The sequence below is a fragment of the Molossus molossus genome, unplaced genomic scaffold (genome assembly GCF_014108415.1).
Source record: "Molossus molossus isolate mMolMol1 unplaced genomic scaffold, mMolMol1.p scaffold_m16_p_17, whole genome shotgun sequence".
In the NCBI taxonomy this organism is placed as follows: Eukaryota; Metazoa; Chordata; class Mammalia; order Chiroptera; family Molossidae; genus Molossus; species Molossus molossus.
This window is the reverse complement of record NW_023425352.1, coordinates 35,550,630-35,572,368: the sequence shown is the minus strand read 5'-3', so window position 1 is coordinate 35,572,368 and position 21,739 is coordinate 35,550,630. Positions and strand designations below refer to the sequence as shown.

At 42.0% G+C, this 21,739-nt stretch overlaps 1 protein-coding gene across 2 annotated transcripts in view; it reads right to left on the bottom strand.

The window, feature by feature from the left end:
* Positions 1 to 21,739, bottom strand: part of PRKG1 (protein kinase cGMP-dependent 1) — a 1,169,747-nt gene that overhangs the window by 1,077,624 nt on the left and 70,384 nt on the right. Inside the window, exon 1 of one of the 2 annotated variants that reach the window (XM_036265966.1) lies at positions 17,764 to 18,273. The exons of the other annotated variant lie outside the window; for it this stretch is intronic. Within the exon in view, the coding sequence (XP_036121859.1) occupies positions 17,764 to 18,074 (311 nt within the window). The 5' untranslated portion in view covers positions 18,075 to 18,273. Of the gene's footprint in view, positions 1 to 17,763; positions 18,274 to 21,739 lie in introns of those variants that run through there. 2 annotated transcript variants of the gene reach the window in all.

The following is a 21,739-nucleotide window of genomic DNA, read 5'->3' as shown; positions in this document are numbered from 1 at the left end:
CCCACCTGCATTAGAGATTATTAGTCTTGTTCATCTGTTTTCAGGCCCACGGGCACAAGATCCCATTAGAATTCTTCCTTTTAAAAAGGCTCTACCGCTCGGAGAGTTTTTATTGAAACCCTCCACCTTCTTCCTAAATCACCACCTCAGGCACATCTAGGTAACTGAAATGTCTCCCTTCCTCTCAAACCTTGTAAAGTTCTTCCGTCTTTTATGCCTCTCATAGTCACCGGTCCGTTCCTTTATTTCACAATTCAAGCATCTCCTCTCATTTCACAAACAGCTCCTTGATCAAGTTCACGTTCCCCTCGGGGGGGACAGCCCTTATCTTCAGCACAGGGATGTCTCTTCACTGCTCCTCGGCAGATACACCTGGGAAGCCAAACTGGCAGGTGAGGGGAGCTTCAAGGCTATAGCTTAGTGCTGGGAAAAAACGGAAAGAGTTGGGAGTGTGGAAAAGTATGAGCCACACACTCTGCTCGGCACAGAACCTCTGAGCATGGCAGCCAAACGCATGGAGTTTGGACTCCGGCAGACCCTGTGCTCTTGGGCGAACGGCTTGATTTCTCTGAGTTTGCTTCTCTTTCGTTTGTCACTGCAAGGAAGCGAGCACTCTCCACCTTTCAGAACTATTAGGAAGATTAACAGAACAGGTACATGAATCCCCCAGTGGAATGCCTAAACGCAGTAAGCATTTCCTAAATGGCAACCTGCTACTACTGTTGTTATTACTGTTAATCATGCCGTTACCACACTAATAGATTAGACCTAGGTGCAGAACTAAATCCCTCAGTTGCTGCATTACTCCAAAAACAACAAAAATATAAAATCATTCACCTGAATTCTTCTGACACTAATGAGATTTAATGTTTAAAATGTAACAACAAAGGTTCTGGGTCTAGATACAATCTTTTTTTTTTTTAAATATTTTTCTTTATGGAGTTTAGAGAGAGAGGAAGGGAGAGGGAGGGAGAGACAGAAACGACAATGAGAGAGAACATCAACTGGCTGCCTCCTGCATGCCTCCCACTGGGGATTTGGCCCACAACTTGAGCATGTGCCTTGACCAGGAGTCGAACCGAGGACCTGTTGATGCATGAGTTGACACTCAATCACTGAGCCACACAGCCAGGCTAGATACAATCTTAACATTCTGAACCTCAGTCTTCACATTGAGTAAACCATAAATTGATGTAACCTAGTCATTCAAGTGAATTGATATAATTTGAAAAATAAGATACCTGTTTATATGAAATGTACAGAACGGGTAAATTTATTAAGACAGAAAGCAGATCAGCAATTTCCTAGGGCAGGGTGGAGCTTGAATTGATTGCAAATGGGCCCTGGGTAATTTGAGGGATGATAGAAATGTTCTAAAACTGGATGTGGTCATAGCTGCATGACTTTATGAATTTTCTAAAATCATTGTACTGCACATGTACCCTGAGTGAATTTAATGGTATGTAAGTTAATACCTCAATAAAGCTGTTAAAAATAATCTTTCTTCCTTTGTACTACACAACACATTTCAAAATAAACTAGCATTTTTATTTTCATTCTAGAGCTTTCTATTATCAGCTCATCACCCCCGTCAAGAAGCTGTTGAAGACCACTAATGTATTCCTCCACAGGCTAACAGGGCTGTTATCACTGCTTTCACCTACAATCACATTGTTTTTGAAAAGACACCCTGAGACATAGTATGAAAGTCATTAAGAGAAAGTATTTATAGGCTAAGATGATATTCTGCATCTGATAGCTTTTCAGCCTGGACAGCAAATATTCAAGTCAGGAATGAATGGCTTTCAAATAGAAATCTGTTATCAGTGCCTAACTTTTATGCAGACATTTCAGCAAACAGAAAAGGCACTTTGCTCTAAATACTTGTGATGGATTAAAACCAATTCATCAAAGCAGTAGGTCATTAAAACTGCACGGTACTCCAGAGCCGGAGTGCCATATTCTATATGCTCGATGCCCTACGTGTTAAAACGAAGGTTAAGAACAGTGCGACTACCATTTCACATAATTACATCTGCAAAGAATGACCACCAAGTGTTCTTCCTGCCTGGGGAGCACAGACAGCTAGCTTTTCCTTCAGGTACTACCACAGCTATTTTCGTTATGATTTCTTGATATAATTTAAATACATAAGACTCCGTGCAAACTTGGCCAATCCATTCTTAACTTCTCTGTAGGCCTGCGGCCGCTCATTGACTAAACAAACTGCATTACCATGGAACGTCAAACGTGTTTGTGTTGGCCCGTCCTTCCCCACAGTCAGCCCACAAAGAAGTCATGTAGGATTCTTGCTGTCACTCAATCTTCTGCATCAGACCAGCAAAGCCAAGCTGGGTTGCATTAGCTTCTGCTCTAGGACCTTGTCATTACTGAAACTCTTTCCACCTCATGCTCTTCATTTTGTTTGAGAGACAGATATAACATCTTAATAATGGAATTTGGTATAATAAACTCAATTAAAATGACAATATAATGGTAATCCCAATAGCTTGTGTTTCAGGCTTTTTATGGAGCTCATACTGTATCAGACCCGTACTGAGGGGCTCACAAACATAATCTCTAATTGTGGCATATGTTTTAATGAGAAAAACAGAGGCTCAGACAGACTCAATGTCACACACCTGGTAAGTGGTAAAGTAGCAACTGAATCAGAGCCCATGCCCCTCATCCATTGTGTGCTGAGCCTTCCTTCTTGATTTTTCACACATGCACTGCTGAACCGCAGGACTCTGGATTCTCAAGGCAATCTCATGACTGCATTGACACTGCATGAAGTGTGGAGAGGGGGATAAACTGGATCTGATGACCTACCGTATTCATAGTGTTGTCGCCTAAGATCTGTTGAATTTGGGTTGCATAACCTCACCTGTTTGATCCTTAATGATCTCTTCTGCAAAATGGAGATAACCCATTCTCTTTTATTCACTTAGATACAGGGAGGCAAAAATGAGATCATGCATATATTCACGTTTCTAGCTACTGGGTTGTCATCAAGCCCCCTTTGGCTAGATACAAGCTATACCTTCTAGAAGAGTAAACTCGGGCATTTGCAGAAGCACAGGATCTGATGACAAATTTTCTTCTAGGATTGGGTATTCCCAAATTCCATCCTAACGAACTGAAGGACAATGTGCCAAATAAAAATTAGCTTGTAAATTTTCCCTGTTTTAGTTTGGTCAATTTTGAGGTTAAAATGAAACGTGGTTTATCATGAGTCTGATGGTCTCCACTATCTCACAATATTAAGAGCTTTGTAAATTTTTGCACCGTCAAAATTAGCAAGCTATTATCTTCAGCTTGACAGGATTTTTGTTAGAGAGATTTCTGGCTGCCTCTGTAAAAGAAATTAAGCATTTGAAAAGATTCTCCTGCAACTATTTCCATTAATCCCAGGCTTGTATTTCTCAACAATCAACCCATTTCCTCTTCCGGTTTACAAGACTTAGTGTTGCAGAGCTTGAGAGGACTTATTTACGTGAATTAGAGAACAAATTCCTTGGAAAGGATCATATAGATTTACAGATTATTCAAACTAAAAGGGACCTTTTCAAGACTCTGTAATCTCAGGTTTTCCAGTAAAAACCCAAATGTCTTCAGAGGCAACAAAGGGCATGAACTTGGTAAGACAGTAGGAAGAGTCGGGGGCTGTGATGAACCCAAGGAACACAGGGAATGTAACAAGCACGGGCCAAGGCATCCAAGTTCAAAAGTTTGTCAAACACTCTTTTGGCCAAACCAAACATGCCACCAAGCTCTACTTAGCCCAGTGACAGAAGTTTCCCATTTTAAAACATTCTTAATTTAAAAGATGAAGCACCCAAGAGCAAAGAAGATGAATAGGCTTCATCTTGTCCTTCCTTTGACAAAGAATTTTTCTTTTTCTTCAGATTGAACTGGGCCCCAAGATTCCATTCTTAGCCTCTTGGCTAAGGTGAGCAAATAACTCCATTTTTATCATTAATGGACCTTCCTAAATATTTTTCCAATAATAGGTTAATTACCCCTAGAAGTAAAGGAATTTTGCCTAAGATTATAGTTGCCCCACGTGTTGGGAGGCATGTGCAGTTTCCAGGACCGGTATTTGCAGACATTTGCAGGTATTCATGAGCCCGGTGAATAATGCTACTTTTGACTTCTGTAATCATTGTCACACCCACTATTATACTGGGCCTCAGAGGGGCGGGGAGGGGGGGGAGGGGGCTTCTGTCTTTAAAAAGGGACTAGCAAGAAGAATCATGGCTGCTGACATGAGGGGAGACTATGCCCTCCACAGTCTGCCAGCCAGAATAAAGCGCTCCTTTACAATTTGGCTGTGCGTCTCTGGTTATCTCGCTGACACACTATAACAAGATAGAGAGGGAGGGAGAGGGGAAGGAAGAGAGAGAGAGAAACATCGATGCGAGAGAGACACATCGAGTGGTTGCCACCCACACGACCCCAACAGGGGCCAGGGACAAACTGCCACCGAGGTACGTGCCCTTAGCGGGAACCGAACCCGGGACTCTCTGGTCTACGGGCTGATGCTCTAACCACTGTGCAAAACCACCCAGGGTAACAAAGAATTTTTAAGGGCTGTGTGTCAATCCTGTTCTGGGCTCCCAGAATACAACATGGAACAAAAAAGATACTGGCTTTTTTTCATGGAATTCACCATTTTCGAGGGGAAGTAGATGTTAACCAAATAATGACCACCTTATAGAAACCCAGCCTTTGATGGACATGAAGAAGGAAAACACACAGCATTATAAAGTCAGATGCCGACAGACAGCTGGCAACGACTCCAGCCCAGGATTCCTGAGCCCAATCCGTGTTGCAAGAACCCCTGAAAAGGCAGCGTCCTCTTTAGCATATATCCTGAAAAGATTTTAAAGTGAGAATTTGAAAAATGAGGAACATCTGTAACATATTCAACACTAAAGATTAAAAAATATAAAAATAAAAAAATAATAAAATGAGAATTTGATTCAACAGGAATAAGCACAAGCTAATTAACACTTTTAATCCAACAAAACAAAATATGCTAGTACAGGATGGGAAAAACGTACAAGTGTAATACAGAAAAAAAAAAAAATGCCATAGGCCTTAGCAGTTTTTGGGTTTTTTTGTAATGATAATTTGAATATAGCAGAAATACACTATGATTTTCAGGAAAACAGCCATGATACTCGGTGTGCTAGTCTCTAAAAGAGAATGCACCTATGGCCTCCACTGGTTGATGGGTGATGGTGTGTAAAAAATGTGGGTATATGAAAAGTTACCAAAAATCATATAAAAGTTATTATAAAAGGGAATAGAAAATAGGATTTGTGCTAAAAAGAAAAAAAAAAAGAAAAAGAATTGTTGGGACAATCCGTTAAACCCACAGCACATGGAGAACAAGCAGGGATCATGGGGTGACACAGACTCACTGTTTTATTTTGGGCAAGGCGTTTAATTTCTCTGTGACTCATTCCCTCCCTCTGAAGAAATAGGATGGTAGTGGGAATTCAATGAGAGAGCATATGCAACAAAAGTTCTCTATGCCCAGAAAGAAAGAAGATGAAGAAAAAAAGTGAACCTAGTTTGGGCGAGAGACGTTTTTAACATTATGTTCTCCCCTTACATGATGAGAAAGAGATGGATTGAACTATCAAAGGAAGTTCTGAAATCTAGTAAGGATCGTCAAGAAGTGGAACGCGATTGGCGGGGAGGTGGACCTGCCACAGATGATTTAAAAACTCACTCGCAAGGGTTCGCCTAGATATTATTTAATAACCTCTAAGCTCATGTAGCAGAGAATGTCACTCTTGCCAAGACAAATATATGTATACTTGAGTTATTTTCCATCCATCACACTGGCAGGAGCCCTTAGGAAGCCAGAGATGTAACACTGCTCCGTGATGACAAATGATTACCATGGCTCAGGGCTTCAGTGGCGGTACCAAACAAGACCAGCCACGGGAGGGAAAGGGTCACTTGAGAAAGGTAGAGTTTTGTTTCATACATTTGGATGGAGGTTCTGGGGCGGTGTTCCACTTTGTTCGCCTCTCTGCACATTTTGATCGCTTTGTTTCTGAGAGTAAAAAGGGTAACTCTGAACGGCTTAAAATAAGCATGATTATATTATAGATGAAAAGTAACTTTTTTTATTTTTCATCCTCATCCGAGGACATTTTTCCATTTTTTTGTTCAGATAGAGTGGGAGGGAAAGAGGAAAAGAGAGAGAAACATCGAGGTGAAAGGGACACATCGAGTGGCTGCCACCCGCATGGCCCAACCGGGGCTGGGGACAAACTGCAACCGAGGTACATGCCCTTAGCGGGAACCGAACCCGGGCCTCTCTGGTCCGCGGGCCGATGCTCTAACAGTTGAGCCAAACCGGCCAGAGCTGAAAATAACTTTTAATGAAAAAAACAAGATACTTTTCAAATATCAGAATTTTCTGAAATAATTTCTTATAATTATTCATAAATATGTAAAAAAAAAACAAACCACTCACACATATATAATGCTTTGAAGTGCCTCAATTCTTTGTTTCTGGAAGTTTTTTCTTTAGTTATTATTTCAAAGGCCATCGACTATACTCTTTTAGTAGTATCCTATCAACAAAACCCACTTTTCTTTTAGGCTAAGCATTTCCCACCCAAACTCAAAAAGTGCAGGAGTGAATACGTTGATGTCTTCCTCAAAGAAAAGTTCAAGGCTAGACGAAGTCATGAAGTATGCAACAAGAGGTGGCAAAAAGTTAATATAGATGCTCTGGCCCTGGCTGGTTTGGCTCAGTGGTTAGAGCGTCGGCCCGCCAACCAGAGAGGCCCGGGTTCGGTTCCCGCTAAAGGGCACGTACCTTGGTTGCAGTTTGTCCTCGGCCCTGGTTGGGGTTGTGTGGGTGACAGCCACTTGATGTGTCTCTCTCACATCGATGTTTCTCTCTCCCTCTCCCTTTCTCCCTCTCTCCCTCCTGCTCTGTCTCAAGATAAATGCAAAAAAAAAAAAAAATGTCCTCAGGTGAGGATATATATATATATATATATAATGCTCTGCTCACAGTGGTTTCTTTTATTTATCTGCCATTCCTTTTCATGAGGACGGTTTCAAAATAATATCCATATAGTTTTCTGCCATTCAGGGCTTACATGAACAAGGAATCATTTAGCTCATGCTTCTTTCTTTCAACAGGAGAATGTAGGTTCCCATGCTAAGTAATGATAAAACATCTAGAAGGCAGAGTCAGAGAGATTATACATTTTCATGTAATATTTTCCTTTTATGAAGAACAACAAAAGTCTGAAATGAGATTTTTGGGGAAAAATAACTATTTCTTTATCAAGGCTACCACTGTAAACAAAAAGGCATAGCAAGTTCCTTTCATAATATTCTAAAGCTTTTCAGATCTATAACAAGAAACATTATTCATAAAAATGTACAGTGGAGTTCAGCACTACATTTTTTAAAAGGTATTTTTCATTGATTTTAGAAAGAGAGCGAGGAAGGAGATGGAGAGAGAAAAACATCAATGAGAGAGAAACATCAATTACTTGCCTCCTGCTCGCCCCCTAGTGGGGACTGAGCCTGCAACCCCGCCATGTGCCCTGACTGGGAATGGAACCGGAGATCTCTCAGTGCATGGAATAATGGTTCAACCAGCTGAGCCACACTGGCCAGGGCAGCACTACATTTTTATAAAGGCAAGTATTAAATGAATGACTAGCAGCTTTAAGCAATTCTTTCATTTTGCACTGCACCATACATTATAGGGGAAGGAAAAAAAATTTCCTCTAACAATTCACAACTGAAAACGTTCAATTAAATAAAATCCATTTACTTAAAATAAAGAGGGATTCACTGAATGGATCTTCCAGCCAAAAACTACCGTTACTTATCGGACTGTTCGTGGACTTACTTTTCTGAACTGTGGTGTGCTCAGACAGATCCTAAATAAGACGATAGCAATGACCTAGAATGAAGACCATGATTCGAATAATGTCCCCTGCCCAATAGTGCATGCAGTGGACACTCTCGGGTTCACTTTAGTGCATTTTTTCTCTCTTGCCTCTTGACACAACGAGTTACCCTCACAGGCTTAGCAAAACGGGGCCTGTCACTCTCCGATGTTTAATATTCCTCTGTAAAGGATAGGGTGACACCTGTCAAAGCAGCACACATTTCATATGAGGCCATCTTTTCTGCCTTGCCATGACATGAAATGTGTTCCTCAGCCACCGATGATTTAGGAAAAATGTGTCTTTTGAAGATGGAAGTGTGCTAGTTTGTACAGCACGTGTGCCAACCACCTGCAGACACAGGAGACAGTGGCGGCTCCACACTCCAAACCACCGGTAACATTAACTCCAGAGGGGTAAAATGCAGAATTCCTATTTTGCTTTCTTGTCATGACAATCTTTTTATCTTTCCTCTCGCCCCAGATTTCGAAGCATAATGAAAACCATAATTTATTGATAGAGCTGGACCATTAAGATGATATACAGTATATCCAACAAGGAGATTTTTTTTTTTTTTTCTCACAGCATCTCATTATTCCTTGGTCCAGATCTGGTGAAAGTTGACATTACCATATTACAATTGTTTCAAAAACTAGCACAAGTCTTTTGCTTCTCTGAGGTACATTTATCATCATTGACATTTAATACAATTAACCAAATTAAACTGACTGGCTGATACTATAATTATTTCACGTTCAAAGAAACTCAGTGCTACTCCTAAAGAGCGGGCATGGTCTAGGAGTGAGAAAACTGAACATTAGAAGGTCAATAGCATTAGGAGATCTGCTTTTGACACATATTAATAATTTAAGCTATTTACTTAATGCTTTTGCTGGGCTCACGTTACTCCACCTCTACATAAAAGTCAATAAAATTGCACATGTCTTGAAGCAAGGCTGGTGAAGTTTAATTGGCATGTATGATCTTTAGACTGGCAAAGGAAATTAACATCTTTAAAAAACTGATGCGGCTGAAAGCAGTAGATGTTGACACTAAATTGTTACTGATTTTTTTTTTCTATACTCATGCTCATCCTCTCATATCTTGGATTATAAGAACTTAAGAAACAGCGTCCTGATCATACTGTCCGACAGCTAAGCCACGTAAGTGAACACATGCTTCTGTTCATGTTTCTTTATTATCACTAATTCCTCTCATCCTTCCCATTTAGGTCCCATAACCAAATGCATCACATGAAGCTGGGTTCACGATGGAAGTGCTGACCTTCCTTATGATTAACTTCCCTGCTAATTAATGCCCCCAAACCTCTGGGCAGCCTGACTACACCTAATGCTGCTCTACCACGCTGTCTGCCAGCTGAAGACATTTTCACGTTCTAGAAGGAGGCGGGGAGAGACCAGAGCTGCTCACTGACTCCCATTCGGAGAAGATTCCTTTTACCACGAAGTATTTGCAAGCATATTAGCTATTCTCGTGGCTTATATAAAGTGTTAGATTGGCTGATCCTCACCTGAGAAGATAATGATTAAATTACACATGTAAACAGGCTCCTGTCAGAGACAATTAGGAACATCCTGAGGAGTGTTTAATAGGACGAGGGGGAAGACAGCGGGAAAGAGACCCCTCAAGCTGGCAAAGGGGCAGCAGTGAGGTTGTGACCACACGGGGTCCCAATTCCCATCTCCCCGGGCGCCGCGCTGAGGGATCTAGGAAAACGGCGGGTGTGATCTCAGACCTCCCATCTGCCAGCAGGGCCCACATCTGCCCACATCTGCCCACCCGAACCAACCCGTCCAGAAAAGAGGCTGAGAGCTTGACGTGCTCACTGGCTTTCTCTGAAGCCGCCCTGGAAAGTACTCCTCAGCCGGATCTCAGGCTGTTTGCCTTAAAAGGATAAAATATCTGTAGGGGAAAAAAAACTGTAGCTGGCTGCAGAGACATCACATACCAGAAGGAGAGGCACTACAAGCCCAGTACTGCTCTTCCAAGAGGCCTCATTGTTGTCTCACCTTCATATACTTTCAATTTCATAGAAGCTTCTGGGGCCCAGGGACACAGTCTTATTGGCTAGCAAGGCAGCTGCCCCAGTGAGAGTGGAAATAAACTTGGGATGATGGCTGACGCTATTGTGTCATATTTGAACAGTGGCCAGGACACATGGCTGGCAGGAAAGAGGAAATACACTTACCCATTGAACGGAGGAGCTGCTGAGACTTTTCATGTTCCAGTTGCACACAAGTAACCGCAGAGATCAAGGTGACACCGACAGGTGCGGACGCCAGGGGGAAAGGGAGTGGGAGCCGCCTGGCCCCACTGTGGAACAGGGGATTTGGGTTGGGAGAAAGGGACCAAGGAAAGTGCTTTTCCAAAGAATGGGAATTCAAATAACCTGTGACAACTGGAGTTGAATACTCTATCAACAAGTTCTCAAAGCTGCCTGCATATTACAGTCACCGCGGGAGCTGAAATAATATACCTACACCTCAGGTCTACTCCAGAGCAATGAAACAGAATCTCTGGAAGTGGCGCCCCAGGAACAATATTTTTTAACATTTCCTAGAGGGGCATACCTAGATTCGAATATGCAGTCAAGGTTGAGAACCAACGGGTTAAGTAAGGTAATCATTACTCATCTGGGAGACTAAACAATAAGACATGTAATGCCCTGGCTGGTTTGGCTCAGCAGTTAGAGTGTCGGCCCACGGACCAGAAAGTCCCGGGTTCGGTTCCCGCTAAGGGCACGTACCTCAGTTGCAGTTTGTCCCTGGCCCCGATTGGAGTTGTATGGGTGGCAACCAGTTAATGTGTCCCTCTCACATCGATGTTTCTCTCTTTCTCTTCCTCCCTCCCTCCCTCCAGCTCTATCTGAAGATAAAAGCAAATAAAATAAAAGATGTGTACTAAATAGTGTATACCTATAATTTGGGGCAGGGGGATCTGCTTTTGCAAGTTGCCCCTAGTGCTGAAAAGTTTTAACCAATAGAAATATTCTGTTCTTTAAGCAGAAAGTTCATCCTCGGCCTTTGTTTAATAACACATGGGCAGGCACACACACCCTGTTATCTTATCAGAGTGGTTCCCAAATGTTGCTGCACATTGAAGTTACCTGAGGAATCTTTAAAATATACAGATAGCTGACTTCCACCCCCAGACATTCTGATTTTAATTGGTTTGGGGTAAAACCTAGGCATTGGATTTTTTAAAGCTCCCTAGATGATGCTAATGCGCAGCCAAGTTTGGAAACCACTGTCCTATCTTACTTTTTTCCACTTTTCCCTAAGTACTTCACTTCCCATTTAATTACTGGTGAACAGGTACACTCTGCTGAGAACCGCCGACACGTGATACATGAGGTGTTCATGCAATTGCCTAATTCTCACACCCCTTTGGGAAGCAGGAGAACCTAATGGCTAAGGCGAGCAGCTCTGGAGTTCAAATTCAGACTCGGTCTCTTACAAAGCGTGTAACCTTGAGCAACTTACTTAGCTTCTCTGAGCTCCAGTGTCCTGTACCTCAGTGCTGTGGGATGCGAAGTCTTCTTCACAAGGTTGTTTGGTGAAAACGGCAATCTACAGAGAGCACAGGAGCAATGCCTGGCACACAGTGAGTGCTCAATAAATGTTGGCCAGTATGATGATGAAGGGCCGTGCCCTTCTGACCCATTCTTTCAGAAACAGCGATGCACTGGCTTGCTCTCCTCATTCCCTTTTCTGCACCATGTACTGCCCCCAAACCACCAAGCCTTCCTGGTATCAGGTTATAGGACGTTTGAAAGGAGCAATACATGGCATTCAAAACAAGCATTGGCCTATGGGGAAACATCTTAATGGTTTTCTGGCAAAATCCCAGTATAGCCCCCACGCCCAGTGGAGGCAAGCCTTTCCCATACTCCAGTTTGGGTGTCTCCCTATTGCTGTCTTCATCCACAAAGTACTATTCAACTTGCAAATCCCGTTCCAGTCCTATTGCCTACGGATTCACCCACAAAGCCCACTACTCCTCTAGCTTCTTTGCAAATGCGACATAGCTTTACCAATACTCATCCTGCGTTGCCCTTTCCTGCCCCACCCCCGCATCTCTTCTTCCCACTCCGCCCTCCTGCTTCTTTCATACACATGACTATGATTGCAAAGCCCATTCAGAAACAAGACACTTTGGGGAGTTCACGAGGAGTCCCACCTTTTGTTAAACATCTGCGTTGTGTAGCTCCGGTTGTTGTGCTGTTGTTTATATTTACAGGGCAGTTTTGGAGGGAGAACATTCCTCTGCTCCCACAAACAAAATTATACTTGGAGAGTTCAAACAGGCTGCGCATTCTTTTCAGGAAACACATTTTAAGGAGACGTGGCGGAACGCAGGCGTTACAGAAGATGAGAGGGAAGACGGGGTGTCAGAAAGCGGGGTGCGAGGAAGGGGTGGCCGACAGCGCCAGCTCAACAGTTCAGATTAGGATTCAACAGGACACAGATGTGATTGCATAATAAGATGTTGAGCATCCTGGTAAATGCTGCCTGCAGCATGTGCTTATTTATCAGATTGCCTTGTGTTCTCCGAGCCTGGAAGGTTCAAGTCAGAGTGTCTGAATGCTAGCAGCAGGTCTGGTTCCCTGGGATGGGCAGCAGTACCTACGGTAGGGAAGGCAGAAAGAGCAGCAGCCCAGATTCGAACTGGTTGCTAGGATACCATGGAGACCCTCCATTGCTAGGCAGACAGGAAGAAACAATGTTTCCATATGCCTTATAACCTGCAAACAGCAACAACAGAAACATCCACAGCCTTCTTCCCTTTCCCATTAGGAATCCAAACCCAACTCTTGAGAGAAATAAGGAGTAGCAGGAGCTTGGAAAGGTGGCCCAGGAAAACAAGGAAGCTGGTTATTTCCATTCTCAGGCAGTAACTAGAGCTCCTGTCTTTCAGGGCTTGTCACTATGTTCATTGTGAGACCCCTTGGAGGGGCACACAACTTGGCTGTGCTTCACATCACCCACAGAGGGTTTCTGCAACCTGTTCTCATACATTTTTTATAAAAGCTACCACAACTTCAAATTTACTGTCTAGACTATAAGGTCAAACTACGAACAAACTTAAATAGGAAAGTCTATTAGAATAACGTTAAGTGGGAATTTAACTCTTCCACCACAAGAAAGATGAATTTCAAACACCAACCTCGGGCTCAGCTCTCACGTCCCATTTGCCTGGGTCAGTGAGGAATCTGCACGGCTAGTCTGTGGCAGCACATTACATTGTTTTCAATGGGAACAGTTTGAAGGGAGTGGAAACAGGAGCTTGTTCTCTATGAAGAACGGAACTCCGTTTCCTTAAGAGTTTTAATCATCTGCTGATTGGTTAAATTAAATACCCTTACCTAGCTGGAATAGTTATGGCTGTTATCAGGACTGTGCTTAAGTGGGGGCCGGAGGCGGGGTTTGGAGGACAGCACTGACATTTGGAGATTCAGGGCTTTAGTAATGGGTAACATTTAGTCCTCTAGTACAACACACACACACACACACACATCTTGATTATTCTAAACACATGCAGAAATGCCCTCTTACCTACTTTATACAATAGCAACTAGATTCTCATTCCCTCTGGCCTAAACCTGCTTTTCCTCAGTTCCCACTGGGGTGTTCTGGTACAGCCGCCAGTCGCGGTTATGCCCCAGACGCACCTCTGCTTTCTTCTGCGGTCCATCCTTCGCTGATGGCCCTCCCAAGCCCCACCCCAGCCCTCTAATCCAATCTCTGCTACATCATGGCCATCCTCCAAATACATACGTATTTTAAATGTCTCCATTTCCACAAGAGTTTCTGACACTATAAAATGACGTGGGCTGAACTGTAGTTGCTGTCTTAAGCATCCCTCTGTGGCACGCCTTACTCTACTTTCTAGGATATTCACTTGCGCAGCATGTTAACCCTCTGTGAACTCCTTGATGGTAAGATCTATACATCCCTCCCCTCTGAGGCCTGGTGAGAGCTTGCATATGGCAGACATCCCACAAAAGTATTGAACCAAGTTGTAGGGCACATTCGAAATTTAATCGCTACCTTTAAAGAACTGTGTTGTGTTTGTTTGTTTGTTTGTTTGTTTTTCTTTATTGATTTTAGAGAGAGAGGAAATGAGAGGGAGAGAGAGCTGGAAATATCGATGAGAGAGAACATCGATTGGCTGGCTCCTGCATGCCCCCCACTGGGGATCAGGCCCACAATCTGGGCTTGTGCCCTGACCGGGAATTGAACCAGCGACCTCTTGGTGCATGGGTCAATGCTCAACCACTGAGCCACGCTAGCCAGACTGAAGAAATCTGTTTTACTATGATGCCATCTATAATCACACTAAAATGCTATAATTCTCTCAACTTCCTACAAAATGTAACATACAGCCTGTAGAAAGATTCCATTTCTCTTGAAATATACTAGTGTCAAGGTTCAAAAGCTCATATAAGATCTTAAAAGGAATGCCTCCCTAAAAGTAAGAAAATATTTCTTTGTATCCTCAGCTCTCCCAAAGTACTTCACAATCAAAAAGTGAATTATAACAAAATGTCATCATTCGCTGAAATGCAACTACCTCTGGGGTGAAAAACAACAGCTTAACAAGAATACAGAGACGTGAACCACTTTGGATAGGAGCTCAAGTCTATATAGCCTGGAAATGACTGGAACACTGTGAGAGCAAAAGGCAAAGGATATGAGACTATTCACCAGAGGTAAGGGGTTTAGATCATAATAGCAAGTACTGAATGTGCTAACCTATTATGGAGTTAATTTTCAGGAATGAAATATCATGAAAGGAAATTACTAAAGTACGCGCACGCACACACACACACCAACAGGCTATCTGATCTCATAAAATAGGTATTTTTCTCATTTTTAAGGGTGTATTTGTTCAATTCATTTCAAAATATAAAGACTGATAGTTCTGCATTCTTAAGTCTTTATTTGGTAGCAATGGAATACAGATTCCAATTTGCCACATCAGTTCTTCACATTTATAACAAAAAAAAAGGACTTAAGGGCTGTTTCTTATACAGGTGTGAAAGAGACAAACAAAAACACTCTCCCCTCCTCACAGGTTCAGCAGGAGGGCCCTGGGCTGTCAGCTGGGATCTGACCAAGCCTTTCCTCCAATTCCCACTTGAAGGGGGAAACTTTCAAATTGAAAATGCTAAGGCAATCTAAGTGAATAAGTTAATTTTCATTTTACATTATTTTTAAGTGGTTGAAAGTCACTACAAAATAGAAGTTTCAAAAATTATCCTCACAAGATAACCTCAGTGAGCAAAAAGTAAACAAACATATTTTCATTCATCAGATAATTGAGCAGAACAGTTACCTACATTTAATGGAAAGAGAATGGAACACGAACATGAAGTTAAAACCCATTTTATGCTACTTACATGGTTTCATTTTTAACTTGAACTCACAATAACCTGTGTGTAAGTTTAAGAAAGATGACTAAATTTAAGTCTCCCTAAAATGAAACATAAACACTTGTTGACAATGAGTCTACTAATCCAATTATTTATAGTGGAATAAATAGAAATTCAAATACATCATCTTCAGTTTGACATGTGTTCCTAATTCCGTGTGGAGCTATCTTCAAATGATATAACAATAATCGTTTTGCATACAATATACTTCTCTTTCTCTCAAGAGGTACACTCTAACACTTAAGCCGATTTTATTCTCGTTTTCTTTATGTAAGTGTGAAAAAAGAACAGATGTTTTTCCAAAATTATTTAAGCTTGGAAGAACATGCTATCATTTTCTTCAATATAATCCTTCAGAATCACCAAAATCATCATGGTAATACCTTAGCAGCTGACTTCTTTATATTTTTTTATTTTATTTTTTTAGTAGCTGACTTTTTTAAAAGCACAAGTTATTAAATAAATATCAGAACACACAGTGTTGTTCGATAGATAAAATGTTTATTGCAACAGAATTATTTGCCACACTCATTTCATTTTCCACCACGGACTTTTAAAAATCTAGTTGTTCATGTCAAGCACTAAAAGTCATATAAAACTTCAGCTCATTGCTTGCTGCCTAGATTCCTTCAGATCTTGTCTGATACAATGTTTTACTGCAGCTATCCGCTAGCTTGATTGTGCTTCATTATAAAACCTATTAAAATGGTCTTTTTATAAAAGTGGACTTTGCTCTGTGTTACTCCACAGTCCTGCAAATACTAAACTGAGATCCCACGGAATGCTTAAAGACAGAGAGCTGTGTTTGAGTTATTTTTTCATTATGCGAAATTTGGCCCAGGAGAGATGGCCATGTATCTGGTTAGCTAAAACAGGCAAGCATGTCAGACTGCAAATTAACTGACCAGAGAAAGTTGAAGGGGATACAGATCATTCAGGTTTCTAAGGCAGATCTAAGCCTACCAAACTATTAGGGCAACTTGGTGAAGTCAGAATCTCAGAAACGTTTATCCTTACTGTCCCCCCCCCCTCCCGAATAACCCTCCTCATTAAGTCAAACCTGCATGAGATACAGCACGTGCTCTCTGGGAACCAATAAGTATAGGTATAACTCTAACTTTTCAAAAGTATAATTAGTACATACTCTCGAGCTCCCCCAAATACAATAAATACAAATGAAGATAATCAAGTATTTCCTCTTTCTCCTTATATTAGTTCCTTGTGTTTATGAAGTGAAGGGTTCCAAGGGACCTTATACTATTATGTAACACGTCATCCAGCCAATATGATGTACTTAGGAATAGCATATCAAAATCCTTCATATTATCAATTATGTCATTATCTATTAATTAAAAATAACCTTCATTCGGGTGCTCACTCTCTATTAACCTCAAGTTCTTGTCACTTCACTCTCCACAAGAACTCTGAGTTGAGTGGTGTAGAACAAATTTCATTCAATTTTCCCAGCCAAGTTGTGAAGCCCACTGACATCAGAACTACATAGTTCTCTAAAATGCTAGAACAATACTGGAGTGGTTGCATCAGAAGCCAGGCTAAGGTAAACAATGTGTCCACATTGTCAGTAAAGGTGGTGTACTTCTCTCTCTTTGACCCTGGAAACATGCAACCCTAACCTAGGGAGAAGGAAATGCCCCATTAGTAACATTATGCAAATTCCTTAAGGAAACCAAGCAATATTCTCTCTCAGATGTTATGAAAAGATTTTTAAGAGATCAACAGACTAAGCTTCCATTTGTGGATTGCAAATGTCATCCAATTCAGGAAATCAAAAAATCTTCCCTTTTGTATGCGCATTTGCTTATTCTTGACACTTCGATGATGACAGAACATCAGGTTTGAAGGGTACCAGCGCGAAGTGCCAGCAGGTACAGGAACCCGGGAGAGCCACAAACGCATGGAAAGTAAGGGTGATACCAGACGCATTTCATTTCAAGTCTGATGAGCCTGCATTTAGGATTTTCCGGCTGGGCAGCTTTGCCAAGGCTTGGGGGAGATGGCTTTTTTTTTTTCTTCCGCTTCTCACACTCACATACACACAGCCGGACACACACCTGGGGCGCATTCAAACTCTATGTACAGTAGGTGGCATTTATGAATGTATACGTACATATTTTAAAAATAGCTTGACATCCGACAAAGACACTAAGGCAACATAGGTGCAGTGAGTCTGGCTCTAGAAACGTGCACAGCCCGCAAGTAGTGCCCTTAAAATGAAACATTTCTGAGGATGAGGACAGACATGGCAAGCGGGAGGGGAGGGGCGGGGGCCGACAGACAACACAGAGACCCGCAGCTCCCCACCGACAGGGTGCCACATGGCCCCGGAGCGCAACCCCTGCTTACTGTGGGCTCTTGGGGTAGAAGGGCAGGGTCACATGGCTGAGATCCTGGATGTCGAAGGCAGTGGGCTCGGCGGAGATAGCCTGCCTCTTGGTGCGCGGCTCGCCCTGCAAGGTGCTGGCGCTCTGCTTCTGCGCCTGCTGGGTGGCCGGCCGGATCACCGAGCGGTACTTGTCCAGCTCGTTCTGCAGCTTCTGGATCAGTTCGTCCTTCTGATCCAACTCCAGCTCCAGCTCGTCGATGAGAGCATCCCGCTGCCTCAGCTCCTCGATCTTCTCCTGGAGCGCGTACTGTAAATCCCGCAGGGTGCCCATGCTCCTCCGGGCTGCCGGGGGCTCCTTCCTGACGCTGCTCCGCGTCTCGGGGCTTCCTCCCCTCTCTGATCAACTTTCCCCAAAGTCGCCGCTGCCTCCCGAGTGCAAAGCTTCCTACTTGAGACCAAAGCCAGCCCTGGCTTCTGAGCATGCCCAGTCTGCAGGCTCCAGCCACCGAGAGTTTCAGTGCAGATTCCACTTCTTGGGGCTGACGGAGAAGCTGAGTGTGGGGATGAGCAAAACAGCAGGTCCAACCCTGGATTCAACCTGACACTCAGTGGGCGCCGAAGGAAGGGGGCGGGGGTCAGAGAGTCAGCTGCGCGTGGTAGGGGAACAGGAGAAGGGGACTTGGATGAGGCTCCCGGCAGCGGTTGGTCTGCCAGGGTCCCTTGCGCTGGGCACCAGAGGAAGCCAGTGGTGCGTGTGGGGAGCCTGATAACCCCCTGGGGCGCGTCGGGGGATGTGCAGGCGGAGCGAGGCTGCAACACCACTTTGGGGGTGGGGAGGTGAGAGGGAAAGGGCAGCAAGGACCCTTCCAGCTCACACTGGGGAGGTGTCAGCCGGCTCCAGAGCAGACCAGTCTTGAGGATGACGGACTACAACCCTGGAAATGTACGAGAGCAGATCATATGTTGCATTTTAAGAGCTCTGACTTCTGGAGGTATTTTGACGACCAGCCTCATCAAGGAAGGCATCTAGCCTTGTGTCTGAACTCTCCCTTTTCCCAAGCCACCTTCCCAAGCGCAGCACACAGGTGGCTAAGCTGGCAAAGAAACTTGCCTCCAGCAGATAAGAGCCACTCTGTGCCTGGAAGGGATTCCTTTGGGGAAGGGAGGGGTGGGGGCGCTTCTGACTTTTCCTCCCTAACCATTGCCACTCTCTGTCTGCTCCTGCTAATTACTCTCCTTTGCACTTTTTTCAAACTCAGTCTAATGAACTCTTTTTAGATTGAAGGGGTTTCTTTTTTTTTTGGGGGGGGGGGGCAAAATAAATCATTGCTGATCTCCAAAAAGTTCATCCTAAAATTGAACCATGCCTTTATAAATAGTACTTCCCTGACAACTAAGCTGTTAGGTCTGTACCCTTCTACTTGAATAGCAAGACACAAACTTTGAAAAGAGGGAAGATCATAAAGAGGAGGAGGCTATACCGCCCCGCCTCCACCCACACCCACCCCTATCCTTGCCCACTAGACAGTTCCTAAAATGATGACAATTAGATAGCATCCTTTCTGTTCAGGGCAATTCTGACATCATTGGAACACATGTTTAGAATCGCCATATATTTACTTAACACTTACCTAAATTTCTACCATTTATCTCAATTTTCACCAACTCATCTAATTTTATGGCACCCTGGTTGGCAGCCCTCCAATTACTCTTCTTGGGCAATGAATGATATAAATCTCAGTGCTCTATATGGCCATTCCTTAGTAGTACAACAAAATGGATAGATAATAGTTTGACATTGAACTGCAATCCAGAACTATTCACTAGAATCTAAATGTATTAGTATCAAAAAAGAAAAAAAACAAAACTTGCTTACTTTTACTTTTGAATACACAACTTTTTCTATCTGAGCTGAGGAAGGAAGGAAGGAAGGAAGGAAGGAAGGAAGGAAGGAAGGAAGGAAGGAAGGACCTAGCCAACAGCAAGTTAGCAAGCTTTTTTTATTCACGTGATTCAAGGAGGTAAATGACAAAGGATATATAATCCTAAAGATTCTTCCACACAGACTATGATCTAATTCTCTTAGTACAGATGACATAACACTTAATTTTTCTGCTTTTCAACACGAATGTGTAATATATAAAGTGAATCATTCCCAAAATGTGTTCATTTTTAATGCATAAAACATGAGTAACTGATCAATACTGATAGCAGGAAATAATAGTTCTGAATTATTTTGTCTTAATTAAAAGGAAGCCAAGCAGAAGTACTATAGCTTTGCATAGCTGACAGTATTCTAAAAGAGCATCTGTGATATTCTCTTTCTCCCAGGCAAAAGGCCAAATTCTTATCTTTCTAACCTATGGGAATTCTTTGATTCCATGGGAAAATGTTCAAAAATAAATGACTTTTTCCTATAAATCTATTATAGGGGTCCATGAGGCCAAGAGTTTATGTCTAAAAATATATCAGCAGCAATGTATAAGGAATATCACTAGAGAACTGCTAAGCAGGGTTATATTTTAAGGTTCATTTGAGGCTTCAGTTGGGTTACTTAATGTCTCTGAGTAGCATAAAGTAGAAAGCCTGTCTACATGTACAAATGAATATGGAAATAAAACCATTTTTCCCTCAAAATAAAAAATTTCACTTTAACCAAAAAATATTCAGGTTTTTTTTTTTTAAGTGAGGTTTTTTTACACTAAGCTATGTAAATATTTTTCACCATTAAAGCTATCATATCTACATTCAACTATAGGATAGATCCATGTGGCATTTTCATTTTAAATGAAAGTCTTATGATAGAAAATATATTCCATGATGAATCCCATATTGAAAGTAAAAAATCTGACTTTGTAATAAATGCAAAGAATGTAAACAACCAAGAAGAAATGACTATTACAATGGACTTATATTGTAAAAGATGTTCAAGGTATAAGAATATATTTGGTTATATTAGACTATATTGTAAAAAAATAATTAAATTTTCCCTTAAATACTTTTTAACTGTATATGCAAAATCTAGAATTCTAGGCTATTCTTTTCTGTTCTTGAAGTCAAAATAAATAAGTAAAAATTTTAGTGATATTCTTAACTTGTTTAGGTCTTGAGGGACCTGATTTTCCATCTCAACCTTTTGAGTGATTCCAATATTTTCTTAAACATCTTTTGCATTGTACTTGGTCAGTGCTAGGAATAAATTTTATGTTGGAAAATCAAAGGCCTGCAGTTAAATTTCAACAGACAAATTTTACTATGTGTTTCAATTAAGTAAACTTAGTTGGCTAAATTTTAAGATCAAAGATCAGGCATAAATCTACTTTCTGCTCACTTAGAGGTGGCCACCACACATTTGGGACAGAGTAGAGTGGAATGACATACACTGAGCTCCCCCACTGCCATCTGGGATGACATTTTGATGTTAGATGTTAAAACAGAGAACAATGCAATTTTGAAGGAACTGAGTTCATTCTCTAGAAATCCATAGTCAACTCACAAGCTACTTTTCAGCAGTCTCTCTTTGTATAACTGTAATAGAAGCAAAGTTCTACTAGTAGCCAGACCAGCCTATAGCCTGTTGTACCCAATCCTCATGAATAAGAATAAGTATTATCACAAAGTCCTTAATCAATTCTCAGAATAGTTTAATGAAGTATTCAATTATGCAGCTTTATCATGATACTAGCTATCAAAAAAATAAAATCTGTAGAATTTGCCCCAATTTATATAACAATATAATTTGCCCCAAAAGAACTGTGGTAATTTGATCATCTAGTTGTCCCTTCCATTGATAGAACATTTCCTGGAACAGTTCTAAGTTTGAAATTTTCTTCTACCATTTCATGTACATATCTTTTCTACTGTAAGAAACAAACAAACAAGCAAAAAACATAGCAAAGCCTTTGGGTGATGGAAGCCACCCCTCACAGAAAATTGATAGCAGTAACAAGTTCCCCTAAGAATCTACATATGGAAGTTACTACCACTGGTAGACAA